This window comes from Theropithecus gelada, chromosome 20 (assembly GCF_003255815.1).
Source record: "Theropithecus gelada isolate Dixy chromosome 20, Tgel_1.0, whole genome shotgun sequence".
Classification (NCBI taxonomy): domain Eukaryota; kingdom Metazoa; phylum Chordata; class Mammalia; order Primates; family Cercopithecidae; genus Theropithecus; species Theropithecus gelada.
Window position 1 is genome coordinate 26,944,293 of NC_037688.1, and position 25,215 is coordinate 26,969,507.

The 25,215-nt window shown below is 47.9% G+C and overlaps 1 protein-coding gene across 1 annotated transcript in view; it reads left to right on the forward strand.

Annotated features, from left to right (window-relative positions):
* Positions 1–5,905, forward strand: part of TANGO6 (transport and golgi organization 6 homolog) — a 264,770-nt gene extending 258,865 nt beyond the window's left edge. Inside the window, exon 18 of the mRNA XM_025371435.1 lies at positions 5,476–5,905. Within this exon, the coding sequence (XP_025227220.1) occupies positions 5,476–5,652 (177 nt within the window). The 3' untranslated portion in view covers positions 5,653–5,905. The remainder of the gene's footprint in view (positions 1–5,475) is intronic.
* Positions 5,906–25,215: the final 19,310 nt, after the last annotated feature.

Genomic DNA, 25,215 nt, shown 5'->3' on the forward strand with positions numbered 1-25,215 from the left:
TTAATAGCCTCCCAGGCTGAGGGACTAGCATATGCAAAGGCCTTGAGAGGAGCTTTGTTCAGGCAAGAAAAGAAAAAAGGCCAGCACAGCTGGAGCACAGGCAGCCAGAGGCAGGTCGGCTGTGAGGAAGAGTCAGCCTGGGGAGCTTGTTCTATGTAGCCCTTTCCCCTGACTTCCTGCCTCCACTCCCCAGTGCCCATGCTGATCAGGAATATCAAAAGATGGAAAGGCTCTTGCTCTCTTCTTACAGCAAGTCCAAGACGCGTGGTGCTAGACACAGTCTACTTGGTGGAATGTTCAGGGGACCCTGGGCCCAGACCATGTGCTTGTTACCCGCTGGATTAACTGTTTCCCATCATTTCCATTACCATCTCCAGTGTCCTGTTCCTAAAATGTGGCCTCTCTTTTCTCTGATGTCTCATCACCCTTTCTCTGCTCCCTGTGACCCTTACCATGTTCTATCCTGTATTGTCTGTCTTTACGTGAATAGCTTCTTATTCATCCCCACTAGACCATAAGCCTTTTAAAGGCAAGATCTAGATGTTTCCCTTGTTAAATGGCCTTACACTCTTTGCTTAGAGTTTATTAAGTTAAATATATGTTTCTATATTTTATTTTATTTTATTTTATTTTTAGTTTTAGTTTTATTTTTTGAGACGGAGTCTTGCTGTGTCATCCATGCTGGAGTGCAGTGGCGCAATCTTGGCTCACTGCAACCTCTGCCTCCTTGGTTCCAGTGATTCTTCTATCTCAGCCTGGCATTATAGGCGTCCACCACCACGCCCGGCTAATTTGTATATTTTTAGTAGAGACAGGGTTTTGCCATGTTGGCCAGGCTGGTCTCGAACTCCTGAGTTCAGGTGATCCTCCTGTCTTGGCTACTGCACTCCAGCCTGGGAGACTTGGTCTCAAAAATAAAAAATAGGCCGGGCGCAGTGGCTCATGCCTGTAATCCCAGCACTTTGGGAGGCCAAGGTGGGCGGATCACCTGAGGTCAGGAGCTCAAGACCAGCCTGACCAACATGGCGAAACCCTGTCTCTATTAAAAAAAAAAAAAAAAAAATTAGCTGGGCGTGGTGGTGCATGCCTGTAATCCCAGCTACTCCCAAGGCTGAGGCAGAAGAATCGCTTGAACCGGGGAGGTGGAGGTTCCAGCGAGCCAAGATCACGCATTGCACTCCAGCCTAGGCAACAAGAGCGAAACTGTCTCAAAAATAAATAAATAAAAATAAATAAATAAAATAAAGAAACATTGCATAGTATAATGGCTAAGATTGTAGGCCCTATTTCTTTTAAGCAAAATACAAAATCCAGAAACCACAAAGGAAAACATTTGATAAATTTAACTACATCAAAAATGGAAATTTCTTCACTAGAATAAAAAATTTCACAAAGAAAAAATGCCGACTGGGAGAAAAATATTTGCAACTCATATGACAGATAATGGACTTAAAAACAAAAAAAGGAGTTTTTACAAATCATTAAGGAGAAGCTGAATTATACATACCAGAAAAAAATACAAATTTATGTTTATATGTTTGTTAGAAGTATGCAAATTCATAACAGCAAAATGCTATTTTTTTCTACTGGATTAGCAAAAATAAGGAGTTTACAGTACGTGGCACTGATAAGAATACGGTGAAACAGGAATTTTCATAGTGTTTGAGAAAAATGTAAATTATTGGAACCTCTCTGGCCATATCTATCAAAATTGTAATGCGCATTACCTTTTGAGCCAGAAATTCCATTTCTAGATATTTGTCCTACAGATATACTTGTACATGTCTGTAATGACTTAAGTATCAGAATGCGTATTGCACTGGGCACAGTGGCTTATGCCTCTAATCTTGACTACTCAGGAGGCTGAGGTGGGAGAATCACTTGAGGCCAGGAGTTCAAGATCAGCCTATGCAATATAGCAGGACCCCATCTTCAAAAAACTGTTTATGGCCGGGCGTGGTGGCTCAAGCCTGTAATCCCAGCACTTTGAGAGGCCAAGACGGGCGGATCACGAGGTCAGGAGATCGAGACCATCCTGGCTAACATGGTGAAACCCTGCCTCTACTAAAAAATACAAAAAACTAGCCGGGCGAGGTGGCGGGGCGCCTGTAGTCCCAGCTACTCGGGAGGCTGAGGCAGGAGAATGGCGTAAACCCGGGAGGCGGAGCTTTCAGTGAGCTGAGATCGTGCCACTGCACTCCAGTCTGGGCGACAGAGCTAGACTCCGTCTCAGGAAAAAAAAAAAAAAAAACAAAAACTGTTTATTGCAGCAATATTTGCAATAGCAAAAGATAAAAAAGAATTTAAATTACTTTCATTGGAAAGATGAGTAAATAAATTGCATTACATTCATCCTCTGCAACTATAAAAAATAAGTTATTTCTATATGTGCCAATTATACAAAAATTTTTTTTTTTTTTTTGAGATGAAGTCATGCCCTGTTGCCCTCATTGAAGTGCAATGGCGCGATCTTGGCTCACTGCAACCTCCGCCTCCCGGGTTCAAGCAATTCTCCTGCCTCAGCCTCCTGAGTAGCTGGGATTACAGGCGCGCGCCTCCTTGCTCAGCTAATTTTTGTATTTTTAGTAGAGACGGGGTTTCACCATGTTGGCCAGGCTGGTCTCAAACTCCTGACCTCATGATCCACCTGCCTCGGCCTCCCAAAGTGCTGAAATTACAGGCATGAACCACTGTGCCCGGCTACAAAATATGTTAAGTGGGGGGAAAAATCATGGTATACAACAGAGCATAGAATATAATTTTGTACTTTAAAAAGGCAAGGAAAGGCTGGGCTTGGTGGCTCATGTCTGTAATCCCAACCTCTGAGGTGGGAGGATTGCTTGAGCCCAGAATTTCAAGACCAGCCTGGGCAAAATAGCAAAACACTAAAATGCCAAGCATGGTGACATATGCCTGTAGTCCCAGCTACTTGGGAGGCAGAGATGGAGGATTGCTGGAGCCCAGGAGTTTGAGCCTGCAGTAAGCTATGATTGTACTACTGTACTTTAGCCTGGGCAACAGAGCGAGACCCTGTCTCAAAAATCTTGCGGGGAGGAGACAAGAAACAGAAGTATACACATGTGTGCTTGTAAACACTGAGAATATGTCTTTATATGGGTGATGTCCTCTGAGAAGGGAAGCAGCTAGGAGTCTGGAGTAGAAGAGAGCCTTACTTTTTAATATGTGCTCTTTTGTACTGTATTATCTTTTCAATAAAAATAAAAAATAAGGACACAGGCTCTGGATGTTGGAAACCTGGCTCCATCATTTTTTTAGCTGAGTAACTTTAACCCTCTAACCCTCAGTTTCTGCAAATATAAGATAGGGCTAATAACTTTCGTCTATAGGACTGGCAGAAAGTACCTAAAATAGTCTCTGACCCAAAAAGTAGTAGTATTTGAGGCAAAACGCCCTGGACCAGAAGTAACTTTACAAGTAGCTGCAGATAAGTCTCATGACCCCCTGTGGCCCAATTGCCTCCTGTCCCTAGTTGGACCAGTTGGTCCCTAAATCTCCTTACTGTTTTGTTTTGGGTTTTGGTTTTTTGAGGTGAAGTCTCACTTTGTTGCCCAGGCATGATCTCGGCTCACTATAACCTCCGCCTCCCCAGTAGCTGGGATTACAGGTGCACGCCACCACACCTGCTAATTTTTAGTAGAGACAGGCTGGTCTCAAACTCCTGACCTCAAATGATCCACCCACCTTGGCCTCCCAAGTGCTGGGATTATAGGCCTGAGCCACCGCACCCAGCCTCAGTCCCCTTATTTTTGTTTCCCTGTTCCTTTCAAACCTGTTTCTTGCTAGAAGTTCTAGCTCCCAAGTCGGGAGGATTTTTTGGGGAAGTAGGAGCTCCTGTGAATAGGTACTTTTGACACCCTCCTAATTCCATATCAGACCATAAAATCGGAGCATTGCTCATGAAAAATGGAAACTGTAGTAGCAGACTTTTTTTTTTTTTTTTGAGACAGAGTCTCACTCACTCTGTTGCCCAGGCTGGAGTGCAGTGGCTTGATCTCAGCTCACTGCAACCTCCGCCTCCTGGGTTCAAGTGATTCTCCTGCCTCATCCTCCCGAGTAGCTGGGATTACAGGCACCTGCCACCATGCCCAGCTAATGTTTTGTATTTTTAGCAGCAACAGGGTTTCACTGTGTTTGCCAGGCTGGTCTTAAACTCCTGACCTTATGATCCACCCACCTCAGCCTCCCAAAGTGCTGGGACTACAAATGGCAAATTTTTGTATTTTGAGTAGAGATGGGGTTTCACCATGGTGGCCAGGCTGGTCACTAACTCCTGATCTCAAGTAATCTGCCCATTTTGGCCTGTCAAAGTGCTGGGATTATAGGCGTGAGCCACTGCATCGGCCTGGTGACAGATGTTTAAAGTAGGGGCAAGGAAAGGCATGATTGCTCAATAAATAGCCTCCTAGGCCAGGCGCGGTGGCTCATGACTGTAATACCAATACTTTGGGAGGCCGAGGCGCGTAGATCATGAGGTCAAGAGTTTGAGACCATCCTGGCCAACATGGTGAAACCCCGTCTCTACTAAAAATACAAAATTTAGCTGGGTGTGGTGGCATGCACCTGCAGTCCCAGCTACTCAGGAGGCTGAGGCAAGAGAATTGCTTGAACCCGGGAGGTGGAGGTTGCAGTGAGCTGAGATCACGCCACCGAACTCCAACCTGGCAACAGAGTGAGACTGTCTCCAAAAAAAAAAAAAAAAAAAAGCCTCCTGGGTTTCATAAGATAGTTGCCTGTTCTGTGGGTGGCGGCAGAGGGCTTTATGGGGAGCTGGGGAGGAAAAAAATGCTGGTAATCATTTGCTCTGGGAGGAATTATATCCAGGCAGTCTTTCCTGTCTGTGGTCCTGAGGTCTCTGCCATGCTTTGGGACTGAATAAAGGAGTCTGGGAACTATGATTGGGCCTGAGAGTAAAGGGGAGTAGAAGCCCCAAGGCCATGTAACTAGGCATGGGGTGAGTGATAAACACAATGGAAAACCTATCTCAGTACAAGGGCCAGCGCCACCCCTGCCTCCTTCTCCAACGCAAGATGGCCATGCATTATCTTCTTTTTTTTTTTTCTTTTTTCCCGCCCAGGCTGGAGTGTAGTGGCACAATTGTGGCTCATTACAGCCTTGACCTCCCAGGCTCAGATGATCCTCCCAACTCCAGCCTCCTGAATAGCTGGGACTACAGGCATGCGCCACCAAACCCGGCTAATTTTTGTATATTTTGTAGAGATGGGGTTTTGCCACATTGCCCAGGCTGGTTTCAAACTCCTGGACTCAAGTGATCCACCTGCCTTGGCCTCCCAAAGTGCGGATTACAGGCATGAGCCACTGCACCCAGCCACATTATCTTCAGGAAGTCTGTGGATGTCCTCACAGATCTCCTCAGGCAGGAGGAGAGGGCAGTTCAGTCGTACTGAGAAATGCCGGCACAGTAGACAGGTGGTCATGGCTTGCTCTCTCGTGCAGGTGCTGAGCGCCGTCCTCAAGGATCTCTACCACCTGCTGAAGCACGTGGTGCATCTGGAGCCCGATGACGTGGCCAAGCTCCATGCCCAGTTGGCCCTAGAAGAGCTGGATGACATCATGAAAAACTTCCTGTTCCCTGCACAGAAGCTGGAGAAGAAGATTGTGGTCCTGCCATAGACCTGGCTCCAAGGACATGGAGGAGGCAGGCAGGGCTAGGCACCCAGAGCCGCGCCCAGGTCTTCTGGCAGGTGTCCCTGCTGCCTCTTGAGTGCTGGCAGCATGGCTGACCATGGGGGTGGCTTTATGGTGCTGGTCACTTGGGTCTTCAGGGTCCCTTCCTAAGGCATCTGTTTAGCACTCCCGCATTCAGCCTGAAGGGTGTGCAGTTAAGAGAAAACAATTAGCCGGGCGCGGTGGTTCACGCCTGTAATCCCAGCACTTTGGGAGGCTGAGGCAGGCGGATCATGAGGTCAGGAGATCAAGACCATCCTGGCTAGCACAATGAAACCCTGTCTCTACTAAAAATACAAAAAAACTAGCCGGGCGTGGTGGTGGACGCCTGTAGTCCCAGCTACTCGGGAGGCTGAGGCAGGAGAATGGTGTGAACCCGGGAGGCGGAGCTTGCAGTGAGCTGAGATTGCGCCACTGCACTCCAGCCTGGGCGACAGAGCAAGACTCCGTCTCAAAAAAAAAAAAAAAAAGGAAAACAATTACAAATCTCATTAATCTGCACATTTTTCACTGTCCTCTAGCTTTGAGAGAAGGATGTCTACCTGGTGGAAGTATATTTTAACATGACTGATGGCATTTGAGTAATTGTCCACTCTCTTGGAACTTGGGGAGAAGAGACTGGCCACCCATATGTCACCTAGCTCTATATTCTTCCAGGCTGAGATTCTTCTTCCTCAGGAAAATGAGGAGCAGAGCTGGCCACCCTTGGCTGCTCAAGAAGCATTTCAGAGTAGGAGATGCAGTTGGAGGTGGGGAGCGGAAGGGAATAGTTATCAAATAATGCAAAAGGAAATAAAATGATCTTGGATGGAAAGAACAACAGGGCTAAATATGGTCCTCTGGTGTCGAGATGGAAAACTATGGAGTTGAAGAGGCTCTGATGCCCGGAAAGGACAATCAAGCTGGTTGACTTTTCCAGAGAAAAAGGGTGAGCCCTGTGTTTGTCCTCCCAGGCCATTTTTCTTCACTCCCTCTGCTGCTGTTTGCAGAGTTGCCCTTATTATCAGGAGAAAAGAACCACAAGCATCCAGAGAGTTTACATCCTGCCTTCTGTCCTCTGCTCCTTCAGAAAGATGAATGCCTAGACAATGGGTTCACACTGAATGCAGGCTGGAAAGAATGCATGCTGGTGGCCTGATGCCAGGGCTGTTGAAACAATTTCAGATATAGCACTGTGGTCTCCGCTTTATTTCTTTATGTATTTTGGCCACTGCATTTTGATGGCAGCTAAAAGAGATAACAGAAAGGAGATACTGGCTGGCTGCTTCAGATTATACCTCCCCGTTGTCAACACCTTGATGAGGCGAACCCAGAGCTGCTTGATCAGTCCTCGGCTTTGCGGGGCTAGGTACAGAATTTTATCACAGGATTTTATACCGCTCTCTGGGGTGACCAGACCCACAGGAACCAAAACGCCGTTTCCAAAAGCTCGAGTGACTGAAGGATCTATACACAAACATGGCCATTTGCTAGTTAACAACAGGACATTTCTCTCTGGCCAGATCACAGACACTGTTCTGAGTTCAGAACTTCCTTGATGGCGTCCCTTTAAAGAGGCCATCTTATGAACAGAATCACAAGTGAGCTTAGTGAGCAGAGAATTAGAACAAACCTAGCTAGGTGTGTTTAAGGAATATTTCCATTCAGCTAGTGTAGCTGGATTAATTTCTATTCTCCAAATCGAGGATGTCTAGAAAATGGGCATTGTGGCTTTCAAATATAAGAAGAATCTCCTTTGGGCCAGCTGGATATACAATAAAAATGCTTGTTTCTTGGCCTTCCTTTAATTGGACTCCACAACCCACTTCACATCAGCAGGTCGAATGTGTTACACAATCCATTTCACTTACAACTTTGTTTGCATTAACTGCATTCCAGTTCTGAGGACAGATCCTGATTGACCACCTTGATTAGTCTAAGACACTATCTAGTCCAAAACCCTCGAGTGTCTCATGAAGCATCCTAGTACCTTTATCTCTAGTTATAGATCACCTCTTAATTTGAACTATTTGGCAGGTGACTAAAAACGTCTGTTCTTTATTGATTTTTTTTTGAGGTGGGGTCTCACTGTATTGCCCAGGCTATTCTCAACTTCAGAACTCAAGCAGTCTTCCCCACTCAGCCTCCTGAGTACCTGGGATTACAGGTATGTGCCACCATTATGCCTAACTTTATTGATTTATTTTTTCTTTTTATTTTTCTTTTCTTTTCTTTTCTTTTCTTTTTTTTTTTGAGACAGTGTCACCCAGGCTGGGAGTGCAGTGGCACAATCTCGGCTCACTGAAACCTCCAACTCCTGGGCTCAAGCGTCAGCCTCCCAAGTAGCTGGAAGCACAGGTGCACACCACCATGCCCAGCTAATGTTTGTATTTTTAGTAGAGACAGGGTTTCTCCATGTTGACCAGGCTGATCTCGAACTCCTGGCCTCAGGTGATCTGCCCACCTTGGCCTCCCAAAGTGCTGGGATTACAGGCATGAGCCACCGTGCCTGGCCTTTATTTTATTTTATTTTTTTTGAGATGGAGTCTCGCTCTGTCGCCCAGGCTGGAGTGCAGTGGCCGGATCTCAGCTCACTGCAAGCTCCGCCTCCCGGGTTTTTACGCCATTCTCCTGCCTCAACCTCCCGAGTAGCTGGGACTACAGGCGCCCGCCACCTCGCCCGGCTAGTTTTTTCTATCTTTTAGTAGAGACGGGGTTTCACCGTGTTAGCCAGGATGGTCTCGATCTCCTGACCTCGTGATCCACCCGTCTCGGCCTCCCAAAGTGCTGGGATTACAGGCTTGAGCCACCGCGCCCGGCCAACTGGCCTTTATTTTAAGACAGAGTTTTGCTCTATTGCCCAAGCTGGTATAGAGTAGCGCAGTCATGGCTCACTGCAGCCTTGACCTCCTGGGTTCAAGGAATCCTTCCACCTCAGCCCCCAGAGTAGCTGAGATCACAGGTGTGCATCACCACTCCTGGCTACTTTTTAAAATTTTAGCAGAGATGAGGTCTTGCTATGTTGCCCAGATTTGTCTCAAACTCCTAGACTCAAGCAGTCCTCCTGACTCGGTTTCCTAAAGTGTTGGGGTTATAGGCATGAGCTACCACGCCTGGCCTATTTTTTTTTTTCTTTTTAACAGGGTCTCACTTTGTCACCCAGGCTGGAGTGAAGTGGCATGATCATAGCTCACTGCAGCCTCAACCTCCTGGGCTCAAGCAGTCCACCCACCTTAGCATCCCAAGTAGCCTCAGCTAATGTGCACTATTGCACCTGGCTAATTTTTTTTTGTAGAGACAGGGTCTTGATATGTTGCCCAGGCTGGTTTTGAACTGCTGGCCTCAAGCAATCCTCCCCCATTAGCCTTCCAAAGCACTGGGTTTATGGGTGTAAGCCACCACACTGGGCCCTAATGTAATCCTCTTAAACATGACCAAATTATTAAAATTTTCCAGATTTTCTATATTTTATATATGTGTGTGTGTGTGTATATATGAATGACAGTCCTTGGGAAAGAATGTGAAAACTTTAGGATAATAAAAGCACAAAAATGGCCGGGCGCAGTATCTCACGCCTGTAATCCCAACACTTTGGAAGGCCGAGGTGGGCAGATCACCTGAGGTCGGGAGTTCAAGACCAGCCTGACCAACATGGAGAAACCCTGTCTCTACTAAAAATACAAAATTAGCCGGGCATGGTGGCGCATGCCTGTAATCCCAGCTACTCGGGAGGCTGAGGCAGGAGAATCGCTTGAACCCGGGAGGTGGAGATTGTGGTGAGCCGATATTGTGCCACTGCACTCCAGTCTGGGCAACAAGGGAAACTCTGTCCCCCCCCGAAAAATAAAAGCACAAAAACTTAAACGAAATACACGGGAACAAAAGTGACACTTTCCTGCATGGACCCTGTGAGGTGTGTCTTGCCTCCCACCCCCACCCTGCTCTTCTCCCTCAGAGACCACCTTCCCACCTCCCACCGCCCCTTCTGCTGCCGCCTCCACCTGGCCCGCTGAGGCTCTGCTGACCCCTCACCTACAGGGTCCTCCACCACCCAGTGGCCCCTTTCCTAGACTGCTCTGTGGCACTAACTCAGCGTTCTGCTTGGCTCCGTGCCTCCTCCTCTCCTTTTTCCCCTCCTAGGCTCTTCCTCCTGTTCCCAGGCCCGCCATCCACCACCCCCTTGCTCTACAGGCGATGGCTCAGCCTCAGGAGACATACAGGGGCCCCACTTGTGGCTACAGCCAAACCCCAGGCTTCTGCCCAACCTTCAACTGCTTTTTCAGGTTAGACTTCCTGAACTTTCTGGAGAGTTTCCCCTCTCTGCTTTGTTTTTCTTCCTCCTTGGCACAAACTTGCCCTTCTCCAAGTTCAGTGTTATTTAATCAGAAATCTCTTATCTTTTGCTTTGCTCCTTATCATCTCTCCACACTCATAATTTCCCATATTTCCCAACCTCCTCCTCCACGTCCCTTGCTTCGTTGTTGTTTTTTTTTTCTTTTTGTATTTTTAGTAGAGACAGGGTTTCACCATCTTGGCCAGGCTAGTCTTGAACTCCTGACCTCATGATCCACCCACCTTGGCCTCCCAGAGTGCTGGGATTACAGGCGTGAACCACCGCACCTGGCTTTTTTTTTTTTTTGAGATGGTTTTGCTCTGTTGCCCCAGCTGGAGTGCAATGGTGCGATCTTGGCTCACTGCAACATCCGCCTCCTGGGTTCAAGCAATTCTCCTGCCTCAGCCTCCCAAGTAGCTGGGATTCCAGGTGTCTGCCACCACACCCAGCTATTTTTTTGTAGTTTTAGTAGAGACAGGGTTTCGCCATGTTGGCCAGGCTGGTCTCCAACTCCTGACCTCAGGTGGTCTGCCCGCCTCGGCCTCCCAAATTGCTGGGATTACAGGCATGAGCCACCGCACCCAGCCCTTGCTTCGTTTGTTCACCCTCTCCTGCACTTCTTTGCTTTCCTATGGCTCTGCCCGCCCATTCACATGTAAGAGCCAGTATGCCAGGGACTGGGATGTAGGAAAGCAAACCGCAAGCAATGACAACAATTTATTGAGCACCTATTACATACCAGATGCTGCACTGGGCCCTGAGAACACAACAGTGAATGAAACAGAACTCTTACCCTTGAGGGGAGCTTATGAGGCAGGGGAGGGAGACAGACAACAAATAAGATAAACAATGTCAAGTGGGGCCGGGCGTGGTGGCTCACACCTGTAATCCCAGCATTTTGGGAGGCCGAGGTGGGTGGATCACCTGAGGTCAGGAGTTTGAGACCAGCCTGGCCAACATGGTGAAACCCTGTCTCTACTAAAAATACAAAAATTAGCCAGGCATGGTGGGGCGCGCCTGTAATCCCAGCTACTCAGGAGGCTGAGGCAGGAGAATCGCTTGAACCCAGGAGGCAGAGGTTGCAGTGAGCTGAGGTCGTGCCACTGCACTCCAGCTTGGGTGGCAGAGTAAGACTCTGTCTCAAAAAAACAGAAGAAAAGAAAAAAAAAAATCAAGTGGTGAGAGATGCTATGGAGAAAATAAAGTCAGGAGGGAGGAGGGTGGGAACAGTAAGTTGAGATTTGTTGTTCAGAGGTAGCCTTGCTGAGAAGTTGCTATTTGAATAATGATCAGGAGGTGAATTAGTACTGAAATAATGGGGAAAGATCGTTCCAAGTAATGGGAACAGCAAGTGCGAAGGCCCAGAGGTAAGAGCAGGTCTCAGGAGGGAGGGGTGCTGAAGTAAGAGGATCGCTTGAGTCCAGGAGTTTGAAGCAACAGTGAGCTATGACTGCACCTCTGCACTCCAGCCTGGGTGACAGAGTGAGGCCCTGCCCCGAAACGGAAAAAATGAAAGAAATACATATAACCATACCCAGCCAGTTTTTCCCCTCCATGAAAAGGAAGCAGTGATCCCCAGCCCCCTTCATGCCACCCCCCAACTTGGCCTCAGGGGCTCTGTTGTTTCAGCTCCTCTTCTCTGGTAGCAGCAGTTTCTCCTCAGTGGCCCAAAAAGAGGAGAGCAAGCGTGTTGATCTACCCTGTGTCCATCCACCTGTTGTGTCCCTTTGTCTGCAAGGGTGACCGAATGAAGCACTGCCTGCCACTTAATTGTGCCTCTTGCCCAACCGTTTGCCGCATTGGAGGGCTGGCTACAACATGTGAGAGTGGATCAATTGATAAGCCGAGAGATGAGTCATCTGACCTGTGCAAAACCAGATAAGCTTCTGCAGTCTGCACAAAAATCTAAAATCTCGGCCAGAATTTCTGTGGCAAAGGGAGAGTCAGAAAACGGAGCTGTGAGAGGTGCCACATTTCCCTGACCATGAGGGGTCTTCTTCCCCAATACGTCCCTTCCCCCAGCAGCAGCCTTGACCTCAGAGGGCCTGGCTGTGTCCTCAGCAAGCTCTGCAGCCACAGACATGCTGCAGTCACATGCAGCAGCCACACTGCAGTGCGCGGACCTCTGCCTGCCATGCTCCACTCTGTTGGAACTGAATCACTGCTTGGGGGTTGGGAACCTGTGTTGCTCCTTACAATACCCGGTGCTGCCTCTTTCCTGCAGGCAGAGCTCAGGGCTGTGCTCAGCGCCCTCTGCACAAGCTGGCAAGGTGAGAGGGGAATGCAGACCCCACCTTCGACCCTGGAAGGCTGAAACTTATCATTCGAGGGGTCATCACCTGTTGTCCTCCCCAGTTCTTCATAGGGAGTCAGGAGCCCCACGCTGCCAGGCCTCAGTTTTTGTGCCCCTCCCCCAGAGTGCCCTCTGCGGTTCTTTGTAACACAGTGTTGCAGGATCAGTGTTTGCATTTCCTTTAGTTTGGAAAGTCATTTTCCATCCATAAGCTTGTCTGATTCTCACAACAATCTTGAAGAACAGGGAGGCAGGCTCTTGGCATCCTCCCTTGGTGGGATTTGGCTCCAAGTCTGCTGGGTCGCAGCCAGGAGCCTGTTTACTACATCGGAAGACCCTCCATGAAATGTTTCGAACATCTGTTGAATACAATGGAGCGTCTCCCGCTCAAAGTGAGTACAGAAGTAAAAGCCTTTCAAGCAGAGTAGAGTTTGAGATGCAAACTCAGGTACTCACATATACACATGAACCCCAACACGTGGGTCCCACCAAGAAGGCGTTTGCGCTCCGCTGACACATGGGCTGCCTACCACCTCCCCCGTGCTGGCCCTTTGCCCTCAAGTCTGAGGGGCAGTACAGCCCACAGGTACAATGCCCGGCTGCTGTGCGTATTTGTGTACATTTTCAGATGATATGTGATGTGAATTAGAACAAGTTTAATGTATATGTAGTTTGGCACTTTTTTTTTTTTTTTTTTTTTTTTGGAGACAGTCTCTCTGCCACCCAGGCTGGAGTGCAGTGGCACAATCACAGCTCACTGAACTCTGTACTTCCCAGGCTTAGGTGATCCTCCCACCTCAGCCTCCCGAGTAGCTGGAACTACAGACATGCACCACCACACCCAGCTAATATATATATTTTTTAGATGGAGTCTTGCTCTGTTGTCCAGGCTGGAGTGCAGTGGTGCAATCTCAGTTCATTGCAACCTCTGCCTGCCGGGTTCAAGCAATTATCCTGCCTCAGCTTCCCGAGTAGCTGGGACTACAGGGGCGTGCTACCATGCCTGGCTAATTTTTGTTTTTTTAAAAAAGTAGAAACAGGGTTTGCCATGTTGCCCAGGCTGGTCTCGAACTCCTGGGCTCAAAAGATCCACCTGCCTCAGCCTCCCAAAGTGCTGGGATTACAGGCATGAACCACTGCGCCCAGCACAATACATGTTAATTCCCTTGACCCTCACACTCTGAGATAGGTCTTACTATGACTACGGATGGGAAAACTGAGGCACACAAGAGGCAGATTACTTGCCCAGATTATATGACCAGTAAGGAGAAGCTAAACCAGTATTTGGATCCAGGTAGTCTGGCTCCAAAGGCTCTGCTTTTTACCACTGTGCTTTGTTGCTACCCAATAGATACTGTATTTCCAAAGAAAGAAAAATTCCCACAATCTCACCTCAACTCCTACCCAAGATTACCACTGACAAACTGGTGCAAAATCCCTCTAGATCTTTATTTATTACCATATTTTATTACCCCAAATAGTGTCCCACATCATTTTTTCTGAGTCATATACCTTGGAGACACTCATATCAGTACTCACAGATCTCTTCCTTTGTGATGATGGCATGGCTTCCATTGTTGGGGTAAACTGCAGCTCATGCATTTCTTTATTGATGGTTCCGTTGACTTGTTTCTAACTTCCAATGGTTTTTCAATGATTCTCAAACATAACTTTGCATACTGAAATGTTACTACGCAATAGGTCTTAAGAGATTGTAGTGCCAGATCAAAAGAGTGTAACCCTTTCAAATGTTAGTACCAAATGTCCCCCCAAAAGTTTGTACCCGTCTACATTTTCCCACCCTCAGCTGACTTTGCTTTAACACCCATGAAATGCAAAAGCTCAGTCTCAAAGCAGTGTTGATACCATTCTCTAAATAACTCAGGACTAGGAAATCTTCAGGCCTGGAGTTTTCTGTGTACCAAAACCACCATCAGGGACACGCTAATATGCTTTGCAAGTTACACCCACCAGCAGCTATGTCCCAGGTGCAAATACTAATTAGTGGCTTATAATTACTAGTTAGTAGGCCGGGCGCGGTGGCTCAAGCCTGTAATCCCAGCACTTTGGGAGGCCGAGGTGGGCGGATCACGAGGTCATGAGATCGAGACCATCCTGGCGAACACGGTGAAACCCCATCTCTACTAAAAAATACAAAAAATTAGCCGGGCGAGGTGGCGGGCGCCTGTAGTCCCAGCTACTCGGGAGGCTGAGGCAGGAGAATGGTGTAAACCCAGGAGGCGGAGCTTGCAGTGAGCTGAGATCCGGCCACTGCACTCCAGCCTGGGTGACAGAGCGAGACTCCGTCTCAAAAAAAAAAAAAAATAAATAATTACTAGTTAGTGGCTTATAAGTACTCACCCGGGAGAGAAATCCTTTGCCCCTGCAGGTCTATTTAAAAGAGGTTTCTCATCTCTGAGACTCTGCCCTTAGTGTATAGGGGTATGCCTTCTCATGGGGTTTGGAATGTCCCTAGGATAATGACTTTGTTTCCCAAATCAGATTCAGGATATAAGGTCTGATGGCCCCTTAAAATACTGGGTTCATCTGGAAAGTCTAGGTTGAATGGTTGTACTTCTGCATCACTGTATGTCAAGATCACGATTACAGTTAACACTCTACAGAGCTTATTATGCTGTTCTGTGCATGTGACACATATTAATCCCTTTAATCCTCACACTGGGCCTGTGAGATAGGTCTTACTGTGACCCTGTTCTACAGATAGGAAAACTGAGGCACACACAAGGCTAACTGCCTCAGATTACATAGCCAGTTAGAAGCAGCCAAACCAGTACTGGACCCAAGCAGTCTGGCTCCAAAGGCTGTGCTTTTTCCCACCGTGCTTGCTGCTACCTGATACATAGATACTATATTTCCAAATTGTTAAAATCTGTTCTTAGTGTAAGTGTGGATAACGAAAGTGGTTCCCACGCCGTGGTCATGCCTGTAATCCCAGCACTTTGGGAGGCCAAGGCAGGTGGATCTCTTGAGATCTGGAGTTCAAGACCAGCCTGGCCAACATGGTAAACCCCATCTCTACTAAAAATGTAAAAATTAGCCAGGTGTGGTGGTACGCACCTATAGTTCCACCTACTCAGGAGGCTGAGGCAGGAGAATCACTTGAGCCCAGGAGGTGGAGGTTGCAGTGAGCCAAGATTGTGCCACCGCTCTCCAGTCTGGGTGACACAGCGAGACTGCGTCTCAAAAAAAAAAAAAAAAAAAAAAGAGTGATTCCCTGCTTGTTTAAATGAAACACCTACGTCAAGTTAAGCTTTAGCCCAAATAGCCTCAAAAGAGTGTCCTAGTACGTTAAAACCCAACCTCAAGCCAGGCACGGTGGTTTGTAATCCTAGCTACTCGGGAGGCCTTGGCAGAGGGATCATTTGAGCCCAGGAGTTCGAGGCCAGCCTGGGCAACATAACAAAGCCGTCTCTGGGAAAACAACCACAGAAACAACCTCAAACACCAAAATTTGTTACACCTCTTGTGTTTGACCTTGTAGTTTGCCCAGAAGCTGGAAGGAGGTGTATGAAAGCTCCACAGCCCACCTGCTCCTGCACTTTGGCAGCTTTGGCAAATCGCTTATGGAAAGGCTTCTTTTGTAGGATGGCCAAGATAGTAAACATCCAAGACTGCCTTCCTGGGAGCAGAGGAAGCAGAAAGCCATGTGGCAAGTGTGCAACATAGAAAATGTAGCAAGTCTTCCCATGAACTCCAGAAATGTCTTTTTTGAAGGTTGTTGCTTTCCCATTCATTTCCTATAAGCAGGGCTTCAATTTTCAGGTATCATTCTCAGAATAACATTGTATCATTTTTGTTTGTTTTTTGTTTTGTTTTTTTGAGACAGGGTCTCACTCTGTCATTCAGGCTGGAGTGCAGTGGCGCAATCTCGGCTCACCTGCAACCTCCACTTCCCGAGTTCAAGCGATTCTCCTGCCTCAGCCTCCTGAGTAGCTGGGATTACAGGCGCCCACCACCACACACGGCTACTTTTTTTATTTTTTAGTAGAGATGGGGTTTCACCATGTTGGCCAGGCTGGTCTTGAACTTCTAACCTCAAGAGATCAGTCCACCTTGACCTCTCAAAGTACTGGGAAATACAGGCATGAGCCACTGAGCCCAGTCTACAGTGTGTCTTTTTTTTTTTTTTTTTGAGACGGAGTTCCACTCTTGTTGCCCAGGTTGGAGTGCAATGGCGTAATCTCGGCTCAGCGCAACCTCCACCTCCCAGCTTGAAGCAATTCTCCTGCCTCTGCGTCCCAAGTAACTGGGATTACAGGCATGCACCACCACACCCGGCTAATTTTGTATTTTTGGTAGAGACAGGGTTTCTCCATGTTGGTCAGGCTGGTCTCAAACTCCCGACCTCAGGTGATCCACCCACTCTGGCTTCCCAAAGAGCTAGGTTTACACGCGTGAGCCACTGCGCCCGGCCTACAGTGTATCATTTTTAACAGTTATTCCTTGCAAGAAGCTCAAAGCATAAATACGTTAATAGCTCTATTCCCATACCATTCCTTGAGAGAGGAAAAAGAAGCTGGGTTAATGGCCCTCTTTGGAGAAGGGAAAAATAAGGTCCAGAGAAGTCAATTATTGCAAATAAAAAGTCAACCAGTTGGCCAGCCCCTAACTCCAGCACGGAGCTGCAGGAGGCTGAGGGCAGGAGCCTCAGCACCCGTGTGGTGCCAGAGCGACAGGAGCACCTCTTCTGGGGAACTAGGAAAGCTACTGGGCCTTGAAGTGGTTTATTAAATGATGTCAGATCTCATCTTTGCTGTCTACCTGAAGAGCAAGAGCTAGCTCAGAAGAGCTCCTGGGTGGGGTTTTTCTAATGTATCATCACACACACAGGTAGCCACCTGGCGCTGGGGAGAACAAAGCGGCCTGCTCTGTACTCCCAGAGTCTCTAGAGCCACCCCCAACACACACACACCTTTATTGGACCACACACCACCTTCAAAACTTCAAAACTTGGCGGCCATGTTAATCCTAGAGAAAGGCCAGTCTGAAAATAGGCTGTCTATGAAGAAAAGAGAATGGGAATGCTAATGTTTCAAAGACCTGAGATTTTTGCTGTTGCGAGATTTCAAGGGACAGGCACTAAGTTGTGGGTCTTTCTCTGTGGCCAAGACCAGGGCGGTGTGAGAGAGAGAGTAATAGGGACTCTATTCCCCAAAAGAGAGCAGCTCAGACCCCTCATGAGTCTCTAGAGACTACCCTTTCCCATGTTTGGGTGAGGAAAACCCCACAGTACAGAAGTTCTGTCCTTTGAAAACAAAGTGAATCCAAGTTGTTTTGACAGCTCTGTCCTCCTACAGACAAGGGCTGGCTGGGTTTTTCCCCAGTTCTCCTGGAAAAAAAGCAGACAGCAACTTAGCGAACAAAACGATTGTTGAAATCTAATTCCAGGTGCATCGGAGAGACCTGGGGACTCACCTCGTCCATCTGATCCTGTTCCTCTGTTTCTCCCTGGCTCTCCTTCCTAATTTCCAACTCAATTCCACATCCTTCCTTCTTTTATTTTGTTCCTTCTGGCTTGACAGCTCATTAGTCCATTGTTAACTTTTTTGTTTTTGTTTTTGAGGCAGTGTCTCTCTCTGTCACCCAGGCTGGAGTGCAATGACACAATCTCGGCTCACTGCAACCTCTGCCTCCCAGGTTCAAGGGATTCTTGTGCCTCAGCCTCCTGAGTAGCTGGGATTCCAGGCGTGCGTCACCACGCCTGGCTAATTTTTTTTGTATTTTTAGTAGAGACAGGGTTTCGCCATGTTGGCCAGGCTGGTCTTGAACTCCTGGCCTCAAGTGATCCACCAACCTCAATCCCTCAAAGTGCTGGGATTACAGACGTGAACCACTGCGCCCAGCCCATTGTTAAGTTTTTAAGGTCAGTAAATTAAACAGGTGCCAACACCATGGCAGGCCTGGTGCTGGAGGAAAATGGACAGACACTCTTCTTACGTGCTCTAGAACTCACTGCCTGACTGGCTGGCTCTTGACTGGCCTCTCGGTGCCAGAAATGCACTTGTAAGTGTCAGCTGAGGAGAACCCTCGGGCTGTTTTCTGAACCCTGGATGCAGAATAGAATTGCCTGGGGAGTTTTTTGTTTTTTTTTTTTAATTCAAGCCTGGGGTCCACCCCCAGTGATTCTGATTAAATTGATCTGGGATGGGTTCCAGGCATTCGTGATTTTTAAAAAGCTCTGCAGTTTTCCAAAGTCTACTGTGCAACACCCTGCCAGACATGGGAATCACTACATTGGCTTATCTGATGAGAAAAGAAATTTGGGGAGTGGGGTCCTAGCCAAAAAATAAATAAAATTAATTGCTGCAAGTAGGACATATTTTGGCAGGGGGTCCCCTCCAACAAAGGCACTGATGGGAATGGCCCCTACCCTCAGCTCTGCTCTAACTGCTTTTATAAAGGGTCTAACTTTGGACCTCCTGTGTGACAGTGACTAATGATGTCTTTCATCAAGAAAGAAGACATAAAGCAGAAGTGCCAGCATAATTAAGAATTGTGGGACCACGGCCAGGCACGGTGGCTCACGCCTGTAATCCCAGCACTTTGGAGGCTGAGGCAGGTGGATCACTTGAGGTCAGGAGTTTGAGACCAGTCTGGCCAATGTGGTGAAAGCCCGTCTCTACTAAAAATATTTTTAAAAAATTAGCCAGGTGTGGTGGCGCACGCCTCTAGTCCCAGCTACTCAGGAGGCTGAGGCAGGAGAATTGCTTGAACCCGGGAGGCGGAGGTTGCAGTGAGCCAAGATCACACCATGCATTCCAGTCTGGAAGATAGAGGGAGATTCTGTCTCAGAAAAAAGAACTGTGGGGCCAGGCTTGGCTCACACCTGTAATCCCAACACTTTTTTTTTTTTTTTGGGAGAGTTTCGCTCTTGTCACCCAGGTTAGAGTGCAGTAGCACCACCATCTCAGCTCACTGCAACCTCTGCCTCCTGGGTTCAAGTGATTCTTCTGCCTCAGTCTCCCGAGTAACTGAGACTACAGGCGAGCGCCACCACACCCAGCTGATTTTTTAGTAGAGACGGGGTTTCACCGTGTTAGCCAGGATGGTCTCAATCTCCTGACCTCGTGATCCACCCACCTCGGCCTCCCAAAGTGCTAGGATTACAGGTGTGAGCCACCACGCCCGGCCTAATCCCAACACTTTAGGAGGCTGAGGTGGAAAGATCGCTCGATCCCAGGAGTTCGAGACCAGTCTGGGCAACATGATGAAACCCCGTCTCTACAAAAAATACAAAAATTAGCCAGGCATGGTGGCATGTGGTCCCGGCTATTCAGGAGGCTGAGATGGGAGGATCACTTGAGCCCAAGAGGTTGAGGCTGCAGTGAGCCGTGATGGCACCACTGCACTCCAGCCTGGGCAACAGAGCAAGACTGAGGGAAAAAAAAAAAGAATTGTAGTTGATGTTACTGTAACAAGAGCCAAACAAATTCGGAACAAGCTTACCTTAAGTGTAGACAGGGATTGTGTTCCACCAGTCTGGGAAAGAGTGTGCACTTGTGTGTCCATTTTGTGTCACATAACTGTACACGTGTGTGGTGCAGACACTTGGTGGGAGTAGGCTTACAATGCCCAAAGGAGAGAACCTCTCCCTGGGACTTCCCTGGGTGGGAGGACATTGCTGCTGACATCACCAGGCTTGGAAATCCTTTCTTCAGGGAAAAGCCTCCTTCTAGGGGAATCCTAGCGCCGTATTTAGCATGTGCCTCCCCCTCTTGCCCAGGACCACTGTGGTCCTCGATGAGGAGGTCAGTGTGGGCTGCCCCAGCGGGGGTGTACCAGCCGAGCCATGTGCCTTTTTATAATTCCCTCAAAGGTGCCAGAAGAGCTGGCACAGCTCTGCAGACTCCGCCTTTCCCTGCTAAATTCTCTCAAAGGAACAGTGGGAGGAATTTAAATAAAGGAAATCACTCCATTTTTGGCTACCACTAATTCTAAATCCTGGCCCTTCCACTTTATTTACTGCTTTCATTGTAAACAGGTTGTGAAAGCTTTTTCACATGAATCCATGTATGATAGAGACTGCACCCCACCCTGCCCCAGCTTATAAGGAAATCCTGTGAACTGAGAATTTATCTTCATTTTTTTTTTTTTTACAACATGGGGTCTCTCTGTGTTGTCCAGGCTGGTCTCAAACTCCTGGACTCAAGCAATCCTCCCACTTAAGCCTCCTGAGCAGCTGGGACGATAGGTACATGGCACTGTGCCTGGCCTTAAAATACCTTTTTATTACAAAATTGTTTTACTTATTAATAGAAATTTTAGAGAAAAAAATCCATTGTTCTACCACTTGATTTTAATATCAAACCTATTAATATATTATTAAACCTGAATTTTATTTTTTTTTTTTAGTTTCACTCTTGTTGCCCAGGCTGGAGTGGTGAAGTGGCATAATCTCGGTTCACCACAACCTCCGCCTCCCAGGTTCAAGTGATTCTCCTGCCTCAGCCTCCCGAGTAGCTGGGATTACAGGCATGTGCCACCATGCCCAGCTAATTTTATATTTTTAGTAGAGACATGGTTTCTCCCTGTTGGTCAGGCTGGTCTTGAACTCCTGACCTCAGGTGATCTGCCTGCCTCGGCCTCCCAAAATGGGATTACAGGTGTGAGCCACTGCGCCCAGCCTAAACCTGATCTTAATGATCAAACCTGACCTTGATATTTGGGTGAACTTCTTACCTGCCTTTAATTCATATGGTTTTTTGTTTTTTGTTTTTTTTTGAGATGGTGTCTTGCTCTGTCTCCAGGTTGGAGTGGCAGTGGCGCGATCTTGGCTCACTGCAACCTCTGCCTCCCGGGTTCAAATGATTCTCCTGCCTCAGCCTCCCGAGTAGTTGGGACTACCGAGTAGTTGGGACTACAGGTGCATGCCACCACGCCCAGCTAATTTTTGTATTTTTAGTAGAGGTGGGGTTTCACCATGTTGACCAGGATGATCTCAATCTCCTGACCTCATGACCCACCCACCTCAGCCTCCCAAAGTGCCGGGATTACAGGCATGAGCCACTGTGCCTAGCCTAATTCATATGGTTTTAAAGAAAACAACAACGTAAATGTAGGTATGCATACATAACAATTGTGTCTCCTGTTCATTACTTAACACTGCATAGGTGTCTGGAGTATTCCTCTATTGTCCTCATGAACGTATTTTTTAGTAGCTGCACAATATTCCACCAAAAAGATAGATAAGTGTTGAAAATTGCCTTCTGGGTTTTTTTTTTTTCTCTACACTCTCCTAGAGGAGGGAGAGAAAAGAAAGATGGCTGGGAAGAGCTTTTTCTGTTTAGGATTCCGAGAAAAGCATCTCCAGGTCTGATTTGATATTCGGTTATCGGTCTAGTGTGCCCCTCCTAATCCTGGCCTTCAAGCCAGCATAAAAGAACCTGGTCCCTTAGCAGGGGCTGACCGCTTTGCCTCCAGCAGAGCAGAGGCCCCTTAATTTGAAATGAAACGATTCTTCCATCAAAGGAGAGAGAGACTGGAGTTAAAATTGAACCATTCTAACAGCAGCACAGGAAAGTCCCTAAGCCTGCTTCTTCAAACATAGCACCTGGAAATGGTCCTGATTACAGAGTGCTTGTCAGTAAGAGGGGAAAGTTATGAAAGGGTAACTTTGTTTGGTAGTAGCTGCCTTGCTGTAGTCAAGACACACACTTTCCACTTTGAATTATGTATTAACTAGTATTGCAGCTGAAGCTGCCTTGAAGAGAAAGCCCTGTTTGGTCAGCTGGGGGAACATAACCTGCTATTATTCAGGAGCCATTTTCAGTTTGCCCTCCTTAGCTTCAAGAGGTTTTCATGGTGGTCAGCCCAGGGAAAGTGGATGGGGATGAAACCTGGAGGGCTGGAGGCAGCCTGGGTAGCTTGGCTGCCATCCTCTATTCTGTTTTGCTTTGCTGGAAGTGATGGGCTGGATGCCAGGGAGGAGCAGCGAAGCGTAAGGGCAGAGGGTGAGGGGGCAGCCTATAGAGCTTGGATGCCCCTCCTCCCACCTCCCCTGCTCAAAGCCACTCACTAGGAGACAGTGGAGCAGAACCGTGGGACGATGGAGCACCTGGGTCCTGGCAAGGTTGCTCTGCAGCTTCCAGCACCAGTGATGGCAGAGAGGTTACAGGTATTTGAGCATTTCGTGAGTTTGGATTTGAAATTTCACTGAAAGGTGAAATCTTTGTGGAACTGTCAGCTTCAGTTACCTCCAACTCGCCAAAGCATTGAGAAAGGCCCCTTGAATTCTCTGCACTGCCGAGTACTTTTCTCTTGGTTATGCCTCCCGTGTTGGAGGATTATTCCTGGCGTGCAAGGCACTCATTTAGAATTAGTCCCTGTCACTGCCTGTCCTCAAGTCCACCTCCAGAAGGCAGCACCCACACTTCTCATTGTGGCTTCTCCTCAGCCTTTTGTTCCATCTGCCTCCTAACAGATCTCCCATACCCCGTTCCTAGTCCTTACCCCAAAATGCTGCCAGCCCAACCTTCCCCAAACAGTACTTGCAATCTACCCCTATCTTGCTCAGACAGGTTCGGTAATTCTCCATAACCTACTGGATACAATCCAAACTCCTTATTCGGTCACTGCAGGTCCTCCGCTCCGGCCCTAGCATCCTCCTCCTCACAGCAGCTAGGGGGTACCAGGCACTTCCTACACAACAGGCCCTGCTGGAAGCTTCTTTTTTTTTTTTTTTTTTTGAGGCCAGGTCTTACTCTGTCACCCAGGCTGGAATGCAGTGGTGCGATCTTGGCTCACTGCAACCTCCGCCTCCCGGGTTCAAGGGATTCTCGTGCCTCAGCCTCTTGAGTAGCTGGGATTACAGGCATGTGCCACCACGCTTGGCTAATTTTTGTATTTCTAGTAGAGATGGGGTTTCACCATGTTGGTCAGGCTGGTGGAACTTCTTTAGGGTAGATTTCGTCTTCCACCCTGGCCTCTCTTGGCTGTCCTCTAAACACACGTCCCCCATTCCTACACCTGGCCTTGTACTTAAGCTATCCTTTCTACCTAAAATGTTCTTCCCTTTCTATATAGCAGCTCAGGTTCCCCATGAAACTCTGCCCAGCCTGTTTCAGCTTACAGAGACCTTTCCTGAAATCCTCAAACTCTTCACGTTGGATTCTCTCATCAATATTTAATTATAAACTGTCTTGTACAGTTTATACTTGTACTCTTTTTTTTTTTTTTTGAGACGGGATTTCGTTCTGTCACCCAGGCTGGAGTGCAGTGGCGCGATCTTGGCTCACTGCAACCTCCGCCTCCCAGGTTCAAGCGATTCTCCTACCTCAGCTTCCCAAGTAGCTGGGATTACAGGTGCACGCTGCCATGCCCGGCTAAGTTTTTGTATCTTTAGTGGAGACGGGGTTTCACCATGTAGGCCAGGCTGGTCTTGAACTCCTGACCTCGTGATCCACCTGCCTCGGCCTCCCAAAGTGTTGGGATTACAGGCGTGAGCCACTGCGCTTGGCCTATACTTGTACTACTTGTACTCTCAAGCACATTTGTCTTCAAAATGGGTAACGTTCTAGATGGCAGGGACCAGCCCGAGATCTCCAGGTGCCAAAGCACTGTTCTCTGCTCAGAGCAGGCCTTCAGCATTTGTTAAATGAGTGTTGTAAGTGCAGCGTGAATCTTCTACCACTGAGCCAAATAGGAAGGCTTATCCTCTGGAACCTGTGGAAAAGCCAATTCAGCAACATCTGAATTCACGTTTTTAAGTGATTGGGTATGGAATTAGCCCTATTTCTAAATCCCCAGTGGTAAGCAGAGATAAACTCGAGCTTGATTGTAACAGCCCCTTAAATAAACCCCTCCCCACCTCCCCGTGAAGGGATGAATGCAAATAGGACACCACAAACTGGATGCTAATTACAGGCAAATCCTCCCTGGCGTAGACTGCCACAAAGGTAAAGACTCTCTTATCTGCCTGGTAACACCAGGTCCTTGGCCCTGCAGATCAGAAAAAGAGAGAGTGCTCCCTAGGGTAGGCCATTTAGGGGGCAAAGCCAATTAATTGGTAAGGGCAGGGTGTTTGTTGTCCTCATGAGGTTCTATCTGTTCTATCTGTTCCCACTGTTGATTTAGGAGGTTTCAATGGACTCGTGGGGTGGTGCTGAACCAGCCCCACCACCTGGAAAACTCCGTGGAGCTGGCGGCGTGAGAAGGGCAATAAGCCTTGGGACACAGTTGGAGTCTAAGAAACTAACTAGGCATGAGATGATCCTGGCCCAGCCCCAGGGAGATAAACTTGCACCCAGAGAAGTCATGTTGCTGCTGAGTGAGGACAGAAGGGATCCTTCCAAACTGGCTGCTCCATTCCTTGGACTTCTAAACAGGTCACTTACAAGCAGCCAGTTGACTGGATATGACTCAGACACATTATGTCTGGCGTATGTGTGTGTGTGTTTCCTTCAACATTTGAATTATCAATGCTTAAAAAAGTTAGGAGATTTCACATACAGAATCTAGATTTCTGGCTTCTCTTGACAACAGAGCACCTGGCCACATGGGGCCCGCCCTCCACAGGGAGATGAGCCTCTAAGAGGAGCGTCTGCTGTCTGCCAGGCTGATGCACTCACTTTTGCCCCTGCCCAGCCCCTGCTTATTTTCTCTGATGTTGCAGATTGCAAATCTGGGAAGGAGCAAGGATCAGAGATAGCCTCCTCTGCAGCAACTCCGGGCGCCTGTGATGCCTCTGGATGTGGAGGAGGTAGCCCAGGGTTCCGGGGTTCATAATGCAAGACAGATAAGGCATTTTTCTCTTTCTTTCTTTCTTTCTTTTTTTTTTTTTTTTGAGACGGAGTTTCACTCTTGTTGCCTAGGCTAGAGTGCAGTGGCACGATCTCCGCTCACTGCAACCTTCGCTTCCTGGGTTCAAGTGATTCTTCTGCCTCAG